This window comes from Convolutriloba macropyga, chromosome 6 (assembly GCF_964194025.1).
Source record: "Convolutriloba macropyga chromosome 6, txConMacr16.3, whole genome shotgun sequence".
NCBI classification, from domain to species: domain Eukaryota; kingdom Metazoa; phylum Xenacoelomorpha; order Acoela; family Convolutidae; genus Convolutriloba; species Convolutriloba macropyga.
In genome coordinates this window covers 9354996-9376395 of record NC_134473.1, presented here as the reverse complement: position 1 = coordinate 9376395, position 21400 = coordinate 9354996, and the positions used below count along the sequence as shown (strand labels likewise).

The 21400-nt window shown below is 36.0% G+C and overlaps 1 protein-coding gene across 2 annotated transcripts in view; it reads right to left on the bottom strand.

Annotated features, from left to right (window-relative positions):
• Positions 1-2206: 2206 nt before the first annotated feature.
• The window catches only part of LOC142341467 (tetratricopeptide repeat protein 7B-like), a 571721-nt gene continuing 552527 nt past the window's right edge, over positions 2207-21400 (bottom strand). For both annotated transcript variants that reach the window (XM_075392426.1, XM_075392427.1), the window contains 6 exons: positions 20987-21106; positions 20302-20573; positions 19812-20023; positions 12888-12992; positions 12477-12568; positions 2207-2622 (listed from right to left, as the gene is read on the bottom strand). In XM_075392426.1, coding sequence (XP_075248541.1) covers positions 2490-2622; positions 12477-12568; positions 12888-12992; positions 19812-20023; positions 20302-20573; positions 20987-21106 — 934 coding nt within the window. In that variant the 3' untranslated portion in view covers positions 2207-2489. The remainder of the gene's footprint in view (positions 2623-12476; positions 12569-12887; positions 12993-19811; positions 20024-20301; positions 20574-20986; positions 21107-21400) is intronic.

The window sequence follows — 21400 nt, the reverse complement described above, 5'->3', positions numbered from 1 at the left end:
GTTTGGGGGGGTAGGTACGTGGGGGGTGGGGGTAGTTTTTTTTTGGAGGGGGGGGGGGGGGGGGGTAGGTAGTTAAATGGGATCAAAATTTCTCAAATTGACCTCCTCACCTTGAATTGCTATACATTGCAATTTCTCAAATGTGAACTTCCTCAGCAGCTTCAGTGAAATGATCTTGTCGCGCTTACCGACGAAGACTCGAAGGGAACCACTTTGAGACCATTTGATTACATTTTTTAAACTTAAATTTCAGTTTCATGTTTCCTCAGGCGAGCGACAGAAAGTTCTAGAACAAAATAGGAAAACGACAAAATTTTGCGCATAGACGCCTTCAAAAAATTGCTTCAAATTTTGTTAGAGAGCAATTAAACAGCTTTAAAACTGAAATGATAAACATCGTCGGAAGATTGCTGGAAAATTGCGGCCACTCACCAACGTTAGGATTGGTATAGGCAGGTGAAAAAATTGGCAGCCAAATTTTAAAACATAACCGACTAAACGTCGGAAGAATTGCTCTTGAACGACTAGTGGGAGCTCTAATCAATTGCAGCCTGCTTTAGTCGGGGGGGGGGGGGGGGAGGAGCTTAAATGGGACTAAGAAGTTCTATAGTGGGCTTCAAATAACCACATTAGAGGTTAACATATACCACTATTAAGATTTAAAGTAAAACATACCCGGCAGATTGCCGGAAAATAGCCGCCGTTGACTCCAATAAGCATGATTGGGATTGAAAGAATAGAAGATATTGAAAAAAAAAAGATTTTTGTACAAAAACATTTTTTAAGTCCGATTTATTTTGATGGCATTTCGTAGTTGAACATAACGTACTTCTGTTTCTTAGAGAGCGGCTACAGGGGCTACTATCAATACCAATAAGCATTAGAGATGGTAACTAAGACTTATAGGAACGACGTTCAAATAGCGGGCATCTAAAATTGGGCTTTATGAGTTTATCCCATTTCTACTTCTGACTTCAATTTTTTATACCGACTCTGTTCATTTTGAATTGCTTTGCTGAGCAACTGATGTTCAAAACCACTTTTAGCAGAATGAGAGAAGAGAGAAACTAGCCTAGAGAAGTCAAAAAGATATCACGCTAAATGTTGAAAAAGCGGCAAAATGAGGTAAAGCGAAACATTTTTTTATTCGACGAAGTAAAAAAAACATAGCAGGACAAGTCCTGACGTACAATTCAAAGAATTTTCATTAATTAAACAGAAAAACTAGACCTAGAATGGACTATGAGTGAATTGAGAAAACCATTTTAAAAAAATCAGATCAAAAAATTTAAAAAAAAACAAAAAATCAATGTTAAAATGCCGCATGTGAACAAAAAAACCACTAGCGAGAAATTAAAATTTAATTCAAACAAAAAACTAGGCCTAGAATGAGCTGTGAATGGATTGGGAAAACCATTTAGAAAAAAAATCCGATCCAAAAAATCGAAAAAACAGTAAAAATCAGAGTGAAATTGCCGCATGTGAACAAAAAACCACTACCGAAAAACCGCATTTTTGTTCAAACACCATTTTCGCACTCTACTTTAAAATTAGAGCGAAAAAAAATCACGCCACAAAACCACTCACTTTTTCGCTCCATTTCCTGTTTCGGCGTGACCAAAATCACTACTCCAATTTGACTTCAAAAATCATGAAAATGTGTGAACAGATCTTAAAAAAAAAAGACAGCGCCCCAATACAATTCAAATTCTTTGAATTGTAAAAAATAGGAGCGCTATAATAGCCGGCTGAGAAGATGAGGGCGGCTATTAAAAATGACACCAGTTGCGGCGCACTTTTCATTTGACTTTTAGTATTAAATTGCCGCCAATTGAGTTCAGTTGCTTTAAATTGTGATTGAGAGATAATTTTAGATCACGCGAAATGCAAAAAGTCAAGGGCGCAAAAGTCACTCGAAAAGTCAAAATTGTCAAGCGAAAATTTTGCATAAAAAAGACACACACGTTTACAATAATTGCTATGAACTACGTTCAAGAGCAATTAATTATAATGGGTCAGAATTTCCAAGAAACTTCCATGCTACAAAGCAAGCGTTTCCAAGAGTTAAAGTCATTGAGATAAACTCCAAATCTGCAGAAATTTAGTATAGGTGTTTTAAATAAAACTCTATAAAAAATAGGAACGAAATTAAACCAAGCTGCAATTAATTGCGCAGCTCTCACTCTTACTCAGAAACATGAAAACATATTCTAGCAAATTCTATTCTACTAAATACTAATCAAATAATCATTTAAACATTTAAGATACAATTTCAAATTATGTATATTCAAGTTTTCAACGTTTAAGAGCTATCATACTTCTTATTTTTTGTCAGTGGTGACATCCAGTACTAATTTTTAGCACCAAAAAAGGAATTCTCACAATTCTCACACTTTTACACTTTGCTCCTCCGTCGATCACAAGCCTTGCTTATCATGATGTCTTCACAATGGTCCACAGAGCACCAGAAATGGCAGTGGCATCACCAGTTATACAGTCCAGTTTAGAAAACTGTCAAAACATTTTATGGGTGCTGTTCTTTCCAGATTACAAGCTGTCTTCAGACTCTCACACGCTCCCATCTCATCTTTCTTCTCTTTCAGAATCTTCCCCAACAGACCCCTAAAACATCAATGAGAGTTTAGACTTTATTAAAAATGAATCTTGCGTTGTAGTATCGAAGTTTCTACAACTAGCCGGCATATCGACGGGAAAAAGACAAGATTAAATAGATTGTGCTTCAAATAGATAGCAGAAAGCTTATTTCGACTGCTTTTTCGAAAATCTAAAAAATTCTCATTTGGCTAATTGTAGTCAGATTAGAAATTTATGATTTCAGCCACAGATCGCAGTCAAACAAGAAAGCGGAAAAAATCTTTGTTCGCGAGTAATAAGAATTTTATTGCCTTTTTGCAAATCAAGTAATTCTTGCGAACCAAATTAACTGAAATTTTAGTGATGGCTGCCATATAGACTGCTTAGACCTTCAGCTGGAACAGAGAACTACGAAAGGAAGAGCACGCTAAACGAAAAATTAGTTTCAAATATCAATTAACATAACCGACTAACGTCGGGCGAATTGCTCTCAAACGACCGGCGAGCGGTTGGCTTCGTCAGTAGCTAGCCACGGTCTGCTGAGGCTAGCTTTAACTTGATTCGACTGCAACTTTTAGTTTTCTAGCCTTGATAGTAAATAAATCAAAAAGAAAAAAATCTGATAATTTAAAAAATTGCAAAGTATTGCAAAATTTATCAGACAAGTTTCCAGATTTCGCAGTAAAATGTTTAAAACCATTTTTTGTCTCTGAAGTGTTGTCAAGTAGCCCATCTGCAAGACCTAAAAAGTTTCCTTGGCCAGTAATGATCATTAAACTCAGAAAAGGACAAAATTATTCAAAAATTATGAAAACAATCGCAAATTTTAACAATATCTTCTTGCTAAAAATCAAGATATTAAATTCTTCAAAACAGTTTCATTGTCCCAGGAGACTATCGGGTATCCTTATTTCAAGCTTTAAATAGTTTCACTGGCTCAAAGACCCATAAACTTGGAACATAAATAATTTTCAGAAAAATTTATATTTTATCAAAAAATTGATAAAGCAGGAGTCATTACAATATTGATCACCATTCTCTTAAACTTAGAACCTATGCAACAGCTTATTATCAAACCTTTGAGGTCCCTAGGACACTGGTGCCGGAAAAAAATTTAAAAAAAAATCAAAAAGCGTCAGAAATCTAAAATTGAAAATTTTTTCAAAAAATTGCTTAAGTTTGTGATAAATTGCTTTTTCGATCTCGAAAAACATTCCATTACCTCTGGAAACTATTCAGTAGCCTATTATCAAACTCTAGAGGAGGTTATGTGGCTCTTGAGGAGTGAAAAAACATAAAAAAAACAGAAGATTTCCAAAAACTTATTGCAAGTTTTATCAGAAAAATGCAAAAATTTGTTATGTTAAAAAGTTGAAATACTTCAATGGCAAATTAAAGTTTTAATCAGTAACTTATTATCAAACCCTAATTCAGGTTTTCCGACCCTTGAGGCTAAAAAACCTGAATAATGACTAACTGTCAAAAAATGAAAAAAAAATGGCAAAAATTGTCAAAAAATGCTAAAATTCGTGATGTTAGAATCTTGCAAGATATTCCGTTACAGCAAGAAATTATACAGTAACCTAATTTAAAATCCTAGAGGAGTTTCCTTGGCTCTCTAGGCTGAAGAAAACCTAAAAAACGACAAAAGTAAAAAAAACTTAAAATATGTGAAAATTAGTATAAATTTGCGTGTTTTAGCAAGCGGTTGCTCGTCGGTCGCTAGCCACGGTTGGGGGGGGGGGGGGGGGTTGATGGCGGGGTGCAACAGTGGGGGTGCCTTCAACCTCCCTTCACACCATAAGTATGTTGTCTCTTCAAAACAGTTTGAGTTGAATTAGAGCTGAAAAGCTCTAAGAGCACTTAATTCCCGCTGGGCGCTACCTGTTTATCCGGTTTTTGAGGACGAAAGTCTAAAGCGTCACACGAAAAATTGGTCAAGCTAAAAATTGCATTATAAAAAGACCAACAGGACTAATACAATTGCTACAAACTTCGTTAATTACTAATTAATAACGTCGGATATTCAAACAAAAATTCGAATTGTTTAAATCGCGGAGAATTTTTCAAAAAGATGAATTATTTTCCAGACACCCATGATCTCAGATCTCCCAACTGACCTAAAAAAACAAGACAGGGTAAATAAAAAAGAATATAGTTTGATAAATCCAGGTGCAGCCAAAAAAGGGCGTAACGAAATCTTGACTCATCCTAACAAACAATACAAAACAATTTTGTGGGGGTTCAATTAAAAGAAGTTGGTGCAATTTTTTCTGTTGAAAGATGACTCGGTATAAAAATTGTCGTTGGAATTTATGTTTCCTAAAAATTGAAAACAAAACAAAAGCGGGAGATTGCCTTCAAATAGCCGCGATTGATTCACATAAAACGGATTGGGATCGAAGGAAGAGATTAAAAAAGTAAAATATTTGTTGTACAAAAATATCTTTTAAGTGCGAAATATTTTGATTGGATTTCTTAAGTAGCTATACACCTGCTTCTTAATTAGAAAATACAGGGGTTATGCCAAAAAGCATTAGAAATTTTAACTAAGACTTGTAAGAACACATTTCAAGTAGCGGTGATATAAAATTGGTATTTATGGGTTTATACCGTTTATATTTTGGAGTTAGCGTTTCAATAAAGATTCTGTTCATTTTAGACTGATTCGCTGTGCAACAGCTGTCTAAAAAACATCGAGCACAACGAGCGAACAAAGAAACTAATGAAAGTTCACAGAATTCATGCAAAATGTTACCAAAAAACAGCAAAATGATGTAAAGAGAAACAAATTTTTATTCGAAAAAAAACACAGCAGGACAAGTTCTGAAATACAATCCAAAGAAGTGAATGAAAAACTTACAGCTGCTGTATCTGAGCAGCAGATCAATTGAACAATGCCAGCCAAAAGACAGTCAAAAGTTCAAAATTGAAATAATAAAAAAAACAAAAACTCTTGACGCTTTTACCCTGAAGGCCCAATTTGATCCATTTTAATCTAATTTAACACACGCACAAGCCTTGAAAGGAGTTGATAGAATAGATAGAAGAATCCATAAAAAGGACAAAAACTTTGAAACATAAACGACTAACGTCGGGCGAATTGCTCTCAAACAACCGGCGAGCCGTTGCCTTCGAAAGTATCTAGCTAAGGTTTAGTGAAGCGAGCTCTAGCCCGATTCGACTATGCAAATTTTAGTTTTCTAGCCTTGTAGTAAATAAATCAAATAACTGATATTTTAAAAATTTGCAAAATATTGAAAAACTTTTAAAAAGCTTCCAGATTTTGCAGTCAGAACGTTCAAAACTATTTTTGTCTCTAGAGTTATTTCAAGCAACATATCTGCAAGACTTGAAAATCTTCGTTGCCCAGTAATGATCATTAAACTCGGAAAAAGACAGAGTCAAAAATTTTGAAAAAAGTCGCAAATTTTAACAAAAAGTTGCTAAATTTCAAGATATTAAAATCGTCAAAAGTTTCATTGTCCCAGGAGACTAACAAGTATCGTTTTTTCAAGCTTTAAATAGTTTCACTGGCTCATAAAGAACCATAAACTTGGAACATGATAATAATTTTCTGAAAGTTTAAAATTAAAATTTAGTAAAAAAATGCTAAAGCTGGAGCCATCAAAAAATTGATACCGATTTCATTAGTTCTAGAAACTATGCGACAGCTTATTAGTAAGCCTTGGAAAAGATCCCTAGGACCCTGGTGCCAGAAAACAACAAAAAATTCAAAAAGATTAAAAAAACCTATAAAAATTTGCAAACGATTTCTAAAATTTGCTGATATTAAAATTTCAAAAACTTTCCATTACATCTAGAAGCCATGAAGTGACCTATAACGAAATCCTTTCATATAAAAATATATGAAGGCTGAAAAACCTGAAAAGACAATACATGTCCAGAAATTGAAAAAAAACCAGCAAATTTTTTTTAAAAAATGTTAAAATTCGTGGTGTTGAAATCCTGAAAAGCATTCCATTACAATTAGAAACTATACAGTAACCTATTGTCAAATCCTAGAGAATGTTCCTCGGCCCTTGAGGCTGGATAAACCAAAAGACTGACAAAGATTTTCAGAAAAACTTTAAAAAAATCAAAATTTATGAAAAAAATTGCTAAAATTTGTCATATTCAAAAATTGAAAACTAATCCATGGCAAATTAATTTTTTTAAGTAACTTATTATCAAACCCCTGAGGACGTTTTCTGGCCCCTGCTTCTGGAAAAACGTGATAATGAAAAATAATTGTCAAAAAAATGAAAAGCACGTTTTGTCAAGAAAATGCAAAATTTCGTCATGTTAAAAGTTTGAAACCATTCCACTACCACTAGAAAGTATGCAGTAACCTATTATAATTCTCTAGAGGAGGTTCCTTGACATCTAGGACATAAAACAATAAAAATTGACAAATTTTTAAAAAAAAACTTGTAAAAAATTGTAAAAATTAGTGTAAAATTGCGGGTTTTTAGCGATCGGTTGTTTGTCAGTAGCCACTGAGGGAGGGGTGGAGTGCACCGGGGGGCTGATGTTGAGGGAGGGGTGGGAAACAATGGGCTGTTGGCAACAACGTTTTTTTTTGGGGGGGCAATAATGGGGGGGTGTCAACAATGTGGGGAGTCTTCAACCTCTAAGATCCGCCCTTCAAACCATACGTTTAAGTCTCCAAAACAGTTTGAGCTGAAACAGAGCTGAAAAGCTCTAAGAGCACTTAGTGCCCGCTGGGCGCTACCTGTTTATCCCGTTTTTCAGGACGAAAAGTCAAAAGCGTCAGACGAAAAACGGTCAAGCGAAAAATCGCATAAAAAAGAGCGACAGAACTAATATAATTGCTACAAACTTCGTTTGAGAGCAATTAAAAATAAAATTAGGAAAAAAATCAAGGTAGCCCATCTGCAGGACTTAAGTTTTTGTTGTCTCCTAATGATTGATTAACTCAGAAATCGACAAAAATTTTCAAAAAAGCTTGACAAAAATTACAAATTTAAATAAATTTTGCTGAAATTCGTCATTTTACTGTCTTTAGAACAATTGAACTGTCTCAGAATATATCCCGTAACCCAATACCAAGTCCAAGAGTACTTCATGGGATTAGCTCGGAACATGACAATAACGTTCCGAACAATTTTTTAAAGAAATCGTGATATAAAGCTGAAACAACTTCATTGCCAAGGGAAACTATGCAGCAAACTATTGCCAAATCCCAGCGATTCACTGGCCCCAAAGGCTGGAAAATCTAAAAAGGCAAATATTAGTATCGTTTTCACGTGTTTAAGTAAGCAGTACCAAAACAAATAGCTCTCAAAATGGTCATTAAAAATAATTATGTCTAGCAAAAAAAACTTTTATCAATTTGACAAAAGTCAAATAACCACTGATCAAACTAGAAAAATGACGAGAAACCGGAAAATTTTGGACTAAAAAACTCCGAACACGAACTTTTAAAAAGACCAGCTGTGGGCCTCCAGTGAACCTTAATGCTGTCTCGGCGTTACCCAAAAGTCATTGAAAAAAAACCAAAAAAAAACATCTTAAAACATGTGGATAATCCGCTAAGGCTTCTGACGTCAAAGTTTTATAGACACAAAACCATTCTCAAAATAATAACCGACTAACATCGAGAAAACTGCTCTCAAACGACCGGCGGACGGTCGTCATCGTCAGTAGCTAGCCAGGGTTTAGTGAGGCTAGCATTAGCTTAATCGCAGGGGCAAGAGGTGAGCAAAGCGGGGGTGGGGCACCGGGGCTGCAGGGGGCAACAATGGTCAAGCGGGGTTGGGGAAACAGTGGGAAGAACGGTGTGAGGGTGGTTTCTGGCTGGGCGGGCCCTTGCGGCCTGAAAGATGTGCAGAGGTGGCGATTTGGGGTTGAATTCAGAGGGGGGCTTGTGTTCGCGGTCAACCTCTAAGAACCTCCTTCACACCATTGTCCTCAAATCTCAAACAGTTTCTGTTAATCGCATACTTGGAGACTAGTGAGCTGAAAGGCTCTAAGAGCACTTAATTTCCGCCGGGCGCTCCCTGTTTGTCCCGTTGTTGAGGACAAAAATTCAAATGGGAAAGACGAAAAATCGGTCAAGCGTAAAGTTGTATTAAAAAAGACCGAAAGGACTAATATAATTGTTACTTCGTTTGAGAGCAATTAAACAGCAAGAACGACAAAACTAAATTAAAATCTACAAAACCAAAACTATGCCACTAAAATAAACGCATTAACGAATGCAAACATTTTACAAGCCGGATGGCCCCTACAGTACAAAATTTTTAAAACGTTAAAAATTTTCAAAAAAACTGAGAAAAACTTATTGAAAAGCCACCAAAATTTATGAAACTATTATCTCAAATAGCATTTCAATAAAATATGAACAAGATAAAAAAATAAACAAAAATTTCAAGAATTATCGAAGCTCCGCTTAAGTTCTTGATAATTAGATTTTCAGAACCACTCCCATTGTCTCTAGAAACCATCCATTAACCCATCTTCTTTCATCCCTTAACCCATCTTCAAGCTGTTCAATGTTTCACTGACCCCTAAAAATCGAAAAATTAAACATAACCGACTAACGTTGGGCGAATTGCTCTCAAACGACCGGCGAGCGGTTGGCCTCGTCAACAGCTAGCCACAGCTTAGTGACCTCAGGGCACTACCTCTTTATCCCGTTTCTTAAGACTAAAGTCAAATGGGTCAGAAAAAAATTCGGCCAAGCGAAAAATTGTATAAAAGACAAACAGGATTAATATATTAAAATAAAATAATAAATTATAAATTACTGATATTAAAATCTTGAAGAACATTCCATTACATCTATTAATTTATGCAACAAAAAATTATCAAACCCTAGAGAAAATTCCGTGTCTCTTGAGGCCAGAGAAACCTAAAAAAAGACAAAAAATTGCAAGCTCTGTTTAAAAAAAATGCCAAAAACCCTAGAGGAGGTTCCTTGGCTCTTGAGGCTGAAAAATTCTAAAAAACAACAAAAAATTTCAAAAAATTCGACTCTACAACATCAAGTTTTCTAAACTTGTTAGTAACTAAATCATATAAAATGAACGTGCAAAATTCCAAAGAAAAGTTTCCACATTTTGCAGTGAAGAAAACATTTTTTGTCTCTGGATTTTGTCATGTAACCCATCTGCAAGAACAAAAAAAGCTTCGTTGGCCAGTAATGATCGTTAAACTCGGAAAAGGACAAAAATAATCAAAAATTTTAAACAATTGCAAATTTTAAAATCTTGCTAAGATTCGTGACATTAATATCTTCAGAACACCATTCCATTGTCTCAAGAGACCATCTAGTATGCCTATCTATGCCTATATCAATCCTTTACCGGTTTCACTGGCTCAAAAAGATCCATACCCTTGGAACAAGATAATATATTTTCAAAAAATTTTCAAATTAAAATTTATCAAAAAATTTGTTAAACTCGAGTCATTAAAATAATGATAACCATTCCATTAACTCTAAAAACCAAGCCGCAGCTTAGTATCAAACCTCGAAGGCGGCTTCTAGATTCTTGAGACTGGAAAAACCTAACAAAAATGACAAAACTTTCAAAAAATCATGAAGATTGCCAAAAAATTTTCAAAAAAATGCTAAAATTCGTTAAATGTTAAAACCCTTAAAAACACTCCATCGCATCTAGAGACTTTACAATAACTTATTATCAAACTCAACGGGAGGTTCTTTGGCTCTTGAGGCAAGATAAACCTATTGCAAGTTTTTTAAAACAATTCGATAAAATTTGTGATATTAAAAAGTTGAAAACCATTCCATTACCACTAAAAACTGAGCAGCCACATATTATCAAACACTTGAGCAGGTTTACTGAACCCTGAGGCTGAATCATGAATAATGACAATAAATGCTAAAATTCGTGATGTTAAAACCTTGAAAAAAATATTACGTCTAGAAACTAAACAGTAACCTATCATCAAACCCTAGAGGAGGCTTCTTGGCTTTTGAGGCTGGATAAACCTAAAAACCGACAAAACTTTTCAAAAACCTTGAAAACATTTGCAAATTTTTTTCAAAAAAATGAAAAAAATCGCGAAGTTGAAATGTTGAAACCATTCTATTAGCATTAGAAACTGTGCAGTAGCCTATTATCAAAAAATAGAGGGGGCTTCTTGACATCTAGGGTTTATAAAACTGAAAAATTTGACATAAGTTTTACAAAAATGACAAAAATTTTCATAAAGCTTGAAAAAAATTGTATAAATTTGCGTTTTTAGCGAGCAATTGTTCGTCAGTAACTAGCCATGGGGGGGGGGGGGGGGTGCTGTTGGGGGTAACAAAAGTCGGGTGGGGGGCAACAGCGCGGTGGGGGTTGGGTGGCAATAGTGGGGGGGGCAACAGTTGGGGGGGGGGGGCTTCAACCTCTAAGAACCGCTCTTCACAGCATTATTATAAGTCTCCAAAATAGTTTGAACTGAAACAGAGCTGAAAGGCTCTAAGAGCACTTAATGCCCGCTGGGCGGTACCTGTTTATCCCGTTTTTGAGGACGAAAAGTCAAAAGCGTCAGACGAAAAACGGTCAAGCGAAAAATCGCATAAAAAAGAGCGACAGAACTAATATAATTGCTACAAACTTCGTTTGAGAGCAATTAAATACAAGTTAATTTGACTGAAATTGATAATTAGGCTCGCTATATTTTCTAACAAAAAAGAGACGGAATACTATCAATACCAAAAGGCAATTAACCCCAATTCTGCTGCTAATAATACAAAATACTTGAGCTGAGCTAGATCACTTATTTCGAGGTTATATTTCTCAGAAAATTTTGGTGTTTGCATTACCAAATTATACATCACAAAACATCGAGACAAGGAAGCAGTACTATAACGAGCTAGTGCCTCTTATCAAAGTTGATGCACACTGGGCGCCTGTCTATTTTCAAAGTTTTCAAAGGCCATCTTCGTGGAAAAATATGTGAAAACGTCTTAAAAAAACGACAGACCACTACTACAAACCTAATTCTTTGGATTATAATACAAAAATAGGAGCGCTATAACAGTCAGCTGAGAAGATGAGGTCGGCTATTAAACATACACCAACTAACGTCGGACCAATTGCTGTCGTACGGCAGGCGGAGAAATTTAATTCAGGGGCTGTACACTACAGCCTACAAATTTTTCTTTAGGAGTTGCAAAAACTCCGACCAGGGAAGGATTCGAACCCCGACCTTCGGAGTTTTCGACAACCACTCTGCTATCAGGTTCTCGTGATTTCCTATCTTACATTCACTTTTAATTTAGCAACAAACGTTATTGTGATGTGAAAGCAATTGAGATCAATCAAAAATGAAGAGGACAAGCGGGAAAAAGTTACTTGAGATGTCAAAGCATGCAAAAACACAAAAGCGGTCAAACAAACATTTCGCATAAAAAAGTCGTTTACATTAATTGCCTCAAACTTCGTTCGAGAGCAATTAAACAACTATAAGCATAGAGCATATAACGTTGAAAACAGCACTTCTTTCGAAATTGGGTTAAATTCAACGAAAAAGTATTACAGGAGTGTATTGAGCGATTACCCACGTTTGTTATAGGCGCTAATATGTTTTGCCCCTAATATGTAACGGTTCGCAAATGTGAACACCGCCAATATGAGAAATGAAATCTCAAAATTCGTAGGCTTTTAATTTGGGTTAAACTACATTGGGATACCTGGGGCAATTACGCACCAGAATTATAAATTCGCGCCGGATTAAAAATATCTTTCAAACCTTTCAATTCGAATTAAACTGGCTTCACGAATTTGAACCCTAATTGAGGATGATCAAATAAATCTCAAATGGGTGATGCGCCCCATTAGCGTTCCTCTATTATCACAGATATTAATGAAAAGGTGCTCGGAACAAGTAATAACTGATCTCACCAGCTTTTCTCATCATATGGATTCATTTGTATACACTCTCTCAGCACCTTCTCCGCACATTCCAATGATCCGTCTTGCTTCAAACATGTTGCCTGAACAAATTCCCAAATTACATTGCAATTTTTACCACCTAATATGGTTTTCCTCCATTGATAGCATACGTCTTCTAATCTAAATCTACCTAAACTTTGTAATCAGAATCAACCGATGCTTAGTATTCATAAAAGCGAATGTCTGCATAACTCCAGTAATGCTGTCTTTACTGCCAGAAAACAACAGGTGGAATAAGATACCTTAGTTCAGGCACAATTTTGGACGATCCGGCTTTTCCATCTTACAAAAGCTCTTAGATCTCCTTAACTGGAAGTACGAGTCAACGATGCTCATTGGAGCTGAAAACTTGAAACTCACCAGTCTTATTCTGGCGTCTATTGCACGTGGGTTGAATATGAGGGCCTGCTTGTAAAAGTTCTTGCTCTCTTCCAACTGTCCCTCCTCCTCTGCTATGATCCCGTTCTAAACACAAAGCTAAATATATTTTCAATCGCCAATTTACAACAACTTACGAGTTTTTGTGAAACGTACCCTTATAGACTACTAGAGCACTAAGAGCGCAGAGACTTTACAACACCCTTGGGCTTTACCATCTAATCCCTCTCAGACAGATGACCCAAAGTCTAGTTGAAAAAATTGATCAATCGAAAAACCGCATAAAACCATCAGGAACCACAAATAAGCAGTATCATCACACTCTCTTCTCTCTGCTCCTCAAAAATGGTCATAATATTAGTAATTCATAATTTATCATCCCTTTATAACAATTTCAAAGTTCACTCAACTGACTCAACAAAAACACGGAACCACACCAGTATACCGATTCTTCCAGTAGTAAAAAGCGCGGTACAATAAATAATCTGGAAAAATCATTCAACACCTTTCAAAACGCTAAAAAAACTTTTTCTTTGAAAAATCAAACCGGTTATTTTATTTAACTTAATATGCCTTTTTTAACATAATGCATAGTTAAAAGAGTCATATATATTGACATTGAAACCATTTACTTTAAATGGCCATAATAGTGTTCAACACTCATTTGGATAGTGAGGTATGTCAATTATGATAACGAAAAATCTCACGCAATTCAGCTTCAAACTTACCACCGACTAGTTTCAGCTGTGACGTGAAAAAACAGTGAGAGGCATGAAAGTGTGAAAAAATTGGCCTTTTGAGGTTTGCTGAATGAAAAAATGTAAAACGAAAATATCGAGTTGTTCGAAAATTGCTCTTCAATTCGTTTAAGAGCAATTAACACAGCTGTCAGCTAGAGAATAGCCGCGATAGCTTTGTCGATCTGCAGTCGGGAAAGAAAGTAGAAAGCCAAAACCGAAACTTCTTCTCCATTAAATGCTGAGATGCAATATTACAATTAAGAATCTGCGTAATTTATTTCTGCCTTTTTAAGCCGCTCTTAAACAACCCTTATTTCGGGTGACACAATTGCTTGAATTTATCTACTTGAATTAAAGTAGAGACAAGTCACTTTGAGACTGAGGAAGTCATTTTTGAGAGATTATGTCACGTGTGATCAAAAACTCGCGAATGAACAAAAACTCCACTAAGACTGAAAAATGACGTCACGCACAGAATTCAGCCAAAATTAAATGACCAAGTGAAAAAAAAAAGATTTCACATAAATGTGACGTCATACGATTAAACCAAAAATCTCGACGACGAAAACAACAGAACAAGTCCTGATCTACAATTCAAAGAAATTGCCTTGACTAAATAATTTTCATTGACTAAAGAATTTTCACTGACTTAACAAAAAACTAGACAAAGAATGGACTATTAATGGATTCGGAAAACCACTTGAAAAATCCGACCGTAAATATTGAACAAAATGAATCATTAAAAATCGAAGACAGATGGCCGCAGAAAGGAAACGAGAAAGCAAACATTTGTCAAAACACAGTTTACAGTTTTCTCGCCCACTTTAAAATTAGTGAAGGTACTTTATGCCGCAAAACCACTCACTTTTTCGCTCCACTTGCTGTCTAAGAGTGACCAAAATTATCATTTCAATTTGATTTCAAAAATTGCAAAATTGTGCGAAAAGATCTTTAAAAACATAGCCGGCAGACAGCCAATTAGCTGCGAATTAGACATGCGTGTCGTATGAAAGAGATAGAAAAAGATACATATAGGAAATGAAAGCGTTATCGACGCCACTCAAAAACCTATGTTAAAAGAAATCCGTGATAAACCAGTAAGGCTTGTTAGAATTCATTCCGCAGAAGCTATGAATGCACATTGACTTTTAACGGTTTATCCTGTTTCTTTTTATTTTCCTCTTCTGACGTTGACCGTATTTAAAACATTTCGTAATTCCATAAGTGAAATTATATTTGAAATCCATTCAGTTGAAACAGTGATTGAAGTAAGTAACGTCTCAAAGGTTAAAATCTTGATTTATGTAAAACGAAAAACGTGATCAAAAGGTGAAGCGCAAATTTAAAAACATAGCCGGAAGAAATCCAGAAACGACTCGAAGAGTCGTTTTCCTGAATGAGCTACCTTTCAAATCAACTGTTTCCTACGAAAGTGAATATTAAAAACAGAATAATGTAGTCAAAAGAAGAAAATTGCCCATAAAAACAACTGAACTATAAGATTAAAATACCCCTGTATATAAAAGAAGCCAAAATTCCGTTCCCATCCCAACCACAATCGCTTTTGTATTGTCAACAAACTGAATTTCAGAGTGAGAACATATTAGATCACTCAAAAAGTGGAGAACTTAATTGTAAAAATGTCACACACGAAGTCAAAATGTTCCAGATTAACAGCGCAAGAACAGTCCAGCGAAAACGTTGCATTAAAAACGACCAACAAGTTTACAATAATTGCCTCAAACTTCGTTCGAGAGAAATTAAAAACATAACCGACTAACGTCGGGCGAATTGCTTTCAAAAGACCGGCGAGCGGTTGGCTTAGTCAGCAGCTAGCCAAGGTTTAGTGACCTCAGGGCGCTACCTCTTTATCTCGTTTCTGAAGACGAAAGTCAAATTAGTCAGACGAAAACTCGGCCAACTAAAAAATTGCATAAAAGAGACAAACAGGATTAATGTACTTGCGGTAAATTAGTTTTGAGAGCAATTAACAATGATTTCATCAAAAGTGCCTGTTAGATCATTTATGATAACTATACAATTCCACTATAACTCATTGATAATGAGGCCCAGAGAGGATGACATAACGCCACATAACAGCAGCTGAAGTGCGGCATCAGCAAAGAAAGAGAGAGAGAGAGAGAGAGAGAGAGAGAGAGAGAGAGGTAGAGAGATAGAGATAAAGTGAACGAGAAAGAGGAAAGGAACCCTAATGGACAGAGAGAGAAAGAGAGCCCGGAATATCTTCCATGATTGGATTCGACTCTGCAACTTCTAGTTTTCTAGCCTTGTTAAAAAATAAACCATATGGAAAAAACAAAAAAAAATGAACTTAAAAACATAGCTGGCAGATTTCCAGAAAATAGCCGCAATAGCTTCGTAGTTTTGAAGTCTAAAAAAACCAGTAAAAAAGACAGCAAAAAAATTCGTCTTTTCATTAAAGGCTGCTATGTTATATTTTGATTGAAAATCTGTATAAGTTTTTGCTGCCTCCAATAGCTGCTCTCTAATAACCTTCACTTAGTGTGAAACACACCCATTTGACCTTATCTCTGTGAACTGAAGTAAATAAAAGTCAATTTTGAAGTGAGGAAGTCATTTTTGAGAATGAGGTAAGTCAAGTGTGACCAAAAATTTAATCACGAGAATGAACAAAAAAAATCGCTCCACTAAGAGCGAAAAACGACGTCACACACGCACTACAGTTGTAATTGCATGAACGAATGAACAAAAAGCAGATTTGAAGTGGTTGTGACGTCATATGGTCGAAACAAAAATCGCGACGACGAAATAGAAAAAACCAAGAGAAGGCCAATAATAGCCCCAGCTATCACTGTCCGGCTATTAAAAAGTTTTCAACTTCGCAATCAAAAAGTTTAAAAAAACATTTTTGTCTCAAAAGTTCTGTCAAGTAACCCATCTGCGAGACTTGAAAAGTTTCGTTGGCCAGTAATGTTGGTTAGACTCAGAAAAGGACAAAAAATATTCAAAACTTTTGGAAAAAATGCAAATTTTAACAACATCTTGCTAAAATTCAAGACACTCATATCTAAAGAACCCTTTCATTGTCTCACGAGACTATCCGGTATTCCTGTTTCAAGCCTGAAATAGTTTCACATTGTCAAAAAGATCCATACACTTTGGACACTAAAAATTTTCCAAAATCATGAAAAGTTTGAAATTCGTCCAAAAACTACTAAAACTGGAATCATAAAAAATGATGATCACCATTCCATTAACTCTAAAAACTATGCTGCAGCTTATTATCAAACCTTGGATGAGGTCCCAGGGCCTGTGGTACCGAAAACAATTCAAAAAACATGAAAAAAATTGCAAAGTTTTTTTAAAAAAAAAGGCTGAAATTCGTGATATTAAAATCTTGAAAAACATTCCATTACATCTATAAACTATACAGTAACATATTATCAAACCCTAGAGGAAGTTTCGGGGCCCTTGAGTCCAGAGAAACCTAAAATATGACAAAAAATTTCGAAAATCTTTAAAAAAAATTGCAAGTTTTATATAAAAAAATTGCTGCACTCTTGTGATATTGAAAAGTTGAAAACTAGTCCATGACCAATATAAATTTCCCAGTAACTTATTATCAAACCCTTAAGGAGCTTTTCTGACCCTTGAGGCTCAAAAAACCTGAATAATGACTATAAATTTCAAAAAATTAAAAAAATGGCAAAAGTTGTCAAAAATATGCTAAATTTCGTGATGTTAAAATCTTGCAAGACATTCCATTTAATCTAGAAATTATACAGTAATCTATTTTCAAACCCCAGAGGAGGTTCCTTGGCTCTTGACGCTGAAAAAATCCAAACATTGCTGGCAGATTGCCAGAAAATAGCCGCAATAGCTTTGTAGATCTGCAGTCTCAAAAAATCAAGAGACCAAAAAATTCGTCTTTTCATTGAAGGCTGATATGTTATATTTTGATTAAAAACCTGTATAAGTTTTTGCTTCCTCTAATAGCCGCTCTCAAATAACCTTCATTTACAGTGACACACACCCATTGGACGTTATCTCTTTGAATTAAAGTAAAAAAGTCAATTTCAAAGTGAGGAAGTCATTTTTGAGAGTGAGGTAAGTCAAGCGTGACCAAAAAATTAACCACGCGAATCAACAAAAAACTCAATCCACTTAGAGCGAAAAATTACGTCACACACGCATTTCAGTTGAAATTTCATGAACGAATGAACAAAAAGCAGATTTGGTTGTGACGTCATATGGTCGTAACAAAAATCGTGACGACGAAATAAAAAAAACCAAGAGAAGGCCAATAATAGCCCCAGCTATCGCTGTGCGGCTATTAATAAACAACGAAAAATTTCAAAACAAAACTTGAAAAAAGCAAGTTTTATCAAAAATTTGCTAAAATTTTTGACATTAAAAAGTTGACAATATATTCCATGGGCAAAAAAATTGTCAGTAACTTATTATCAAACCCCTTTGGATGTTTTCTGGTCCCTGGGTCTAGAAAGACCTGAATAAGGAAAAGTAAATGTCAAAAATCTTGACAAAGTCAAAAAATTGCACGTTTTGTCAAAAATTGCTAAAATTCGTGATCTTAAAATGTTGAAACCATTCCATTACCACTAGAAACTATGCCGTAACCTATTATTAAACCCTAAAGGAGGTTTCTTGACACCTAGGGCAATTAAAAATTATCAAAAATTTGCATTTTTAGCAAGCGGTTGTTGGTCAATAGCTAGCCACGGGGGGGGGGGGGGGGGGTGCACCGGGGGCTGATGAGAACCGCCCTTCACACGATAAATAACATACCCGGCAGATTGCCGGAAAATAGCCGCCGTTGATTCCAATAAGCATGATTGGGATTGAACGAATAGAATATATTGAAAAAAAAGATTTTTGTACAAAAATATTTTTTAAGTCCGATTTATTTTGATGGCATTTCGTAGTTGAACATACTTCTGTTTCTTAGAGAGAGGCTACAGGGGCTACTATCAATAACAATAAGCATTAGAGGTGGTAACTAAGACTTATAGGGACGACGTTCAAATAGCGGGCATCTAAAATTGGGCTTTATGGGTTTATCCCGTTTCTATTTCTGACTTCAATTTTTTATACCGACTCTGTTCATTTTGAATTGCTTTGCTTAGCAACTGATGTTCAAATTCACTTTTAGCAGAATGAGAGAAGAGAGAAACTAGCCTAGAGAAGTCAAAAAGATTTCACGCAAAATGTCGAAAAAGCGGCAAAATGGTAAAGCGAAAAAAAAAGTTTGACGAAGTAAAAACATACCCGGCAGATTGCCGGAAAATAGCCGCCGTTGATTCCAATAAGCATGATTGGGATTGAAATAACAGAAGATATTGAAAAAAAAAGATTTTTGTAAAAAAAAAACATTTTTTTAAGTCCGATTTATTTTGATGGCATTTCGTAGTTGAACATACTTCTGTTTCTTAGAGAGAGGCTACAGGGGCTACTATCAATAACAAGAAGCATTAGAGATGGTAAATAAGACTTATAGGAACGACGTTCAAATAGCGTGCATCTAAAATTGGACTTTATGGGTTTATCCCGTTTCTATTTCTGACTTCAATTTTTATACTGACTCTGTTCATTTTGAATTGCTTTGCTGAGCAACTGATGTTCAAATTCACTTTTAGCAGAATGAGAGAAGAGAGAAACTAGCCTAGAGAAGTCAAAAAGATTTCACGCAAAATGTTGAAAAGGCGGCAAAATGAGGTAAAGCGAAACATTTTTTTATTCGACGAAGTAAAAAAAAAATAGGAGCGCTATAATAGCCGGCTGAGAAGATGAGGGCGGCTATTAAAAAAAAAATACGAGCGCAATAATAGCCGGCTGAGAAGATGAGGGCGGCTATTAATAAGTATAAGTCTCCAAATTAGTTTGAGCTGAAAGGCTCTAAGAGCACTTAATGCCCGTTGGGCGCTACCTGTTTATCCCGTTTTTGAGGACGAAAAGTCAAAAGCGTCAGGAAAAAAATCGGTCAAGAGAAAAATCGCATAAAAAAGACCGACAGGACTAATATAATTGCTACAAACTTCGTTTGAGAGCAAACACCAGCATGACGCAAATTATACGTTTGGGAAAGTTCCGAATTATTCGTTTGGGAAACAAACGTAATTCACTTGTGGTTTGTAGAATCCGTCGACACATTTGTTGCAAGACTTACGGCGTAATGATAGTGATACATTGCACTCTCACTGCGGATGCATTTATTAAACTCCTGAAGACAACTTCTCGCCTCTTTCAGCATCCTCATCTTGACATAGAACTCAAACATGAGGATCCAAATGTTGAGATTGACATCGTCTTCTGGACTGAGGCTGTGGGGCATCATCTGGTGACTGCTGTGACGAGGAGAGTCTATGGATGAGGCTAGACCTAAAATAGATCAGTTCACAGCTAAATCTCAGTCAACAGGCCTTGTTCCCCGCGCACCTTTATATATCAAAATCCGACAGTATAATTAACCTCCTTTTAAGCTAAATTTTATACTTGTCATGGAAAACTAGATTCTTGAAGACCATATTTAGCTCAATTCTGATTATAATTTTGGTATTTTTACAATGGTAAATAACAGAACCGTTAATGAAGCATTTCGTACTAACAATATCTAAGCCTAAAATGGAATACTTCTTTGTTACAAAACACAAACTTACCTCCTTCACTCATTGTGAAATTGTCCATGAAAGAGGTTGAGGCTGCAGCGCCACTCCTACTTGCAGCCTGTCCGTCATTCCAACCATCTAAGGAGGCATTCAATCGCATGTTGAACAGCTCTGAGGCTTGTGATCTGCCAAGAGTACTATTGAGGGTGTTCTGCGCAGTGAGAGTGGCTCCCATCGTGGAACCCCCAATAGTTGTCGCCCCACCAACTCCACTGGCACTTAGCTGTCGGTCAATGCTACCCGCGACTATAGATTGACCATCACTAAGGAAAAATGGCCAGCTTACTAAACATCTCAAAGATCTACAAAACAATGGTACTTTTCATAGTGTCTTGTATAAACTACTAATTGAGCGTGATAATGCATTAGAGAATTCATTATCGTTCCTTACAAGAAACTTCCAGCCTCTTTCCTGGTAAGCGCCAAGAGATCTTCAATTGTTGCAAAACTAAAATGAGCATAGCGTACCATCGTCGGGGAATTGCTCTCAAATGACTGGTGAGCTGTTGCCTTCGGTAGCTGGGGCTTAGGAATGTAGCATTAAGGGTGGGGGTAGCACGGGGTCAAGAGTGAGCGGTTAGAGATGGAATGAGATGGAAGAAGAGGGGGTGGGTTGAGAATGCTGGACGAGGGGAAGGGTCCATGATCAGAATGACGTTAAAACTGAAGTGCTCACTTGAGTATGAAAGACGGGAACCCTAATTTGGTCATCTGTGTAGCCATAGTGTTGAGGTTTTTCGCAGCTCTGCTGGGTCCGAAAAGCTTCTCTTCAATCGCTGTCTTCAGAAACAGCAAGCTGAAACATAAACATACCCAGCAGATTGCCGGAAAATAGCCGCCGTTGATTCCCATAACTCTATTGGGATTGAAAAAGAAAAAAATCAACAAAAATTGATTTCTGTATAAAAACATTTTTAAGTGCGATTTATTTCGATGTCATTTCGTAGTTGAACATACTCCTGTCTCTCAGTGAGAGGCTACATGGTCTAGTATCAATACCAATAAGCATTATAGATAGTAACTAAAACTTATGAGAACAAAGTTCAAGTACCAGGCATCTAAAAATGGGCTTTATGGGTTTATCCCGTTT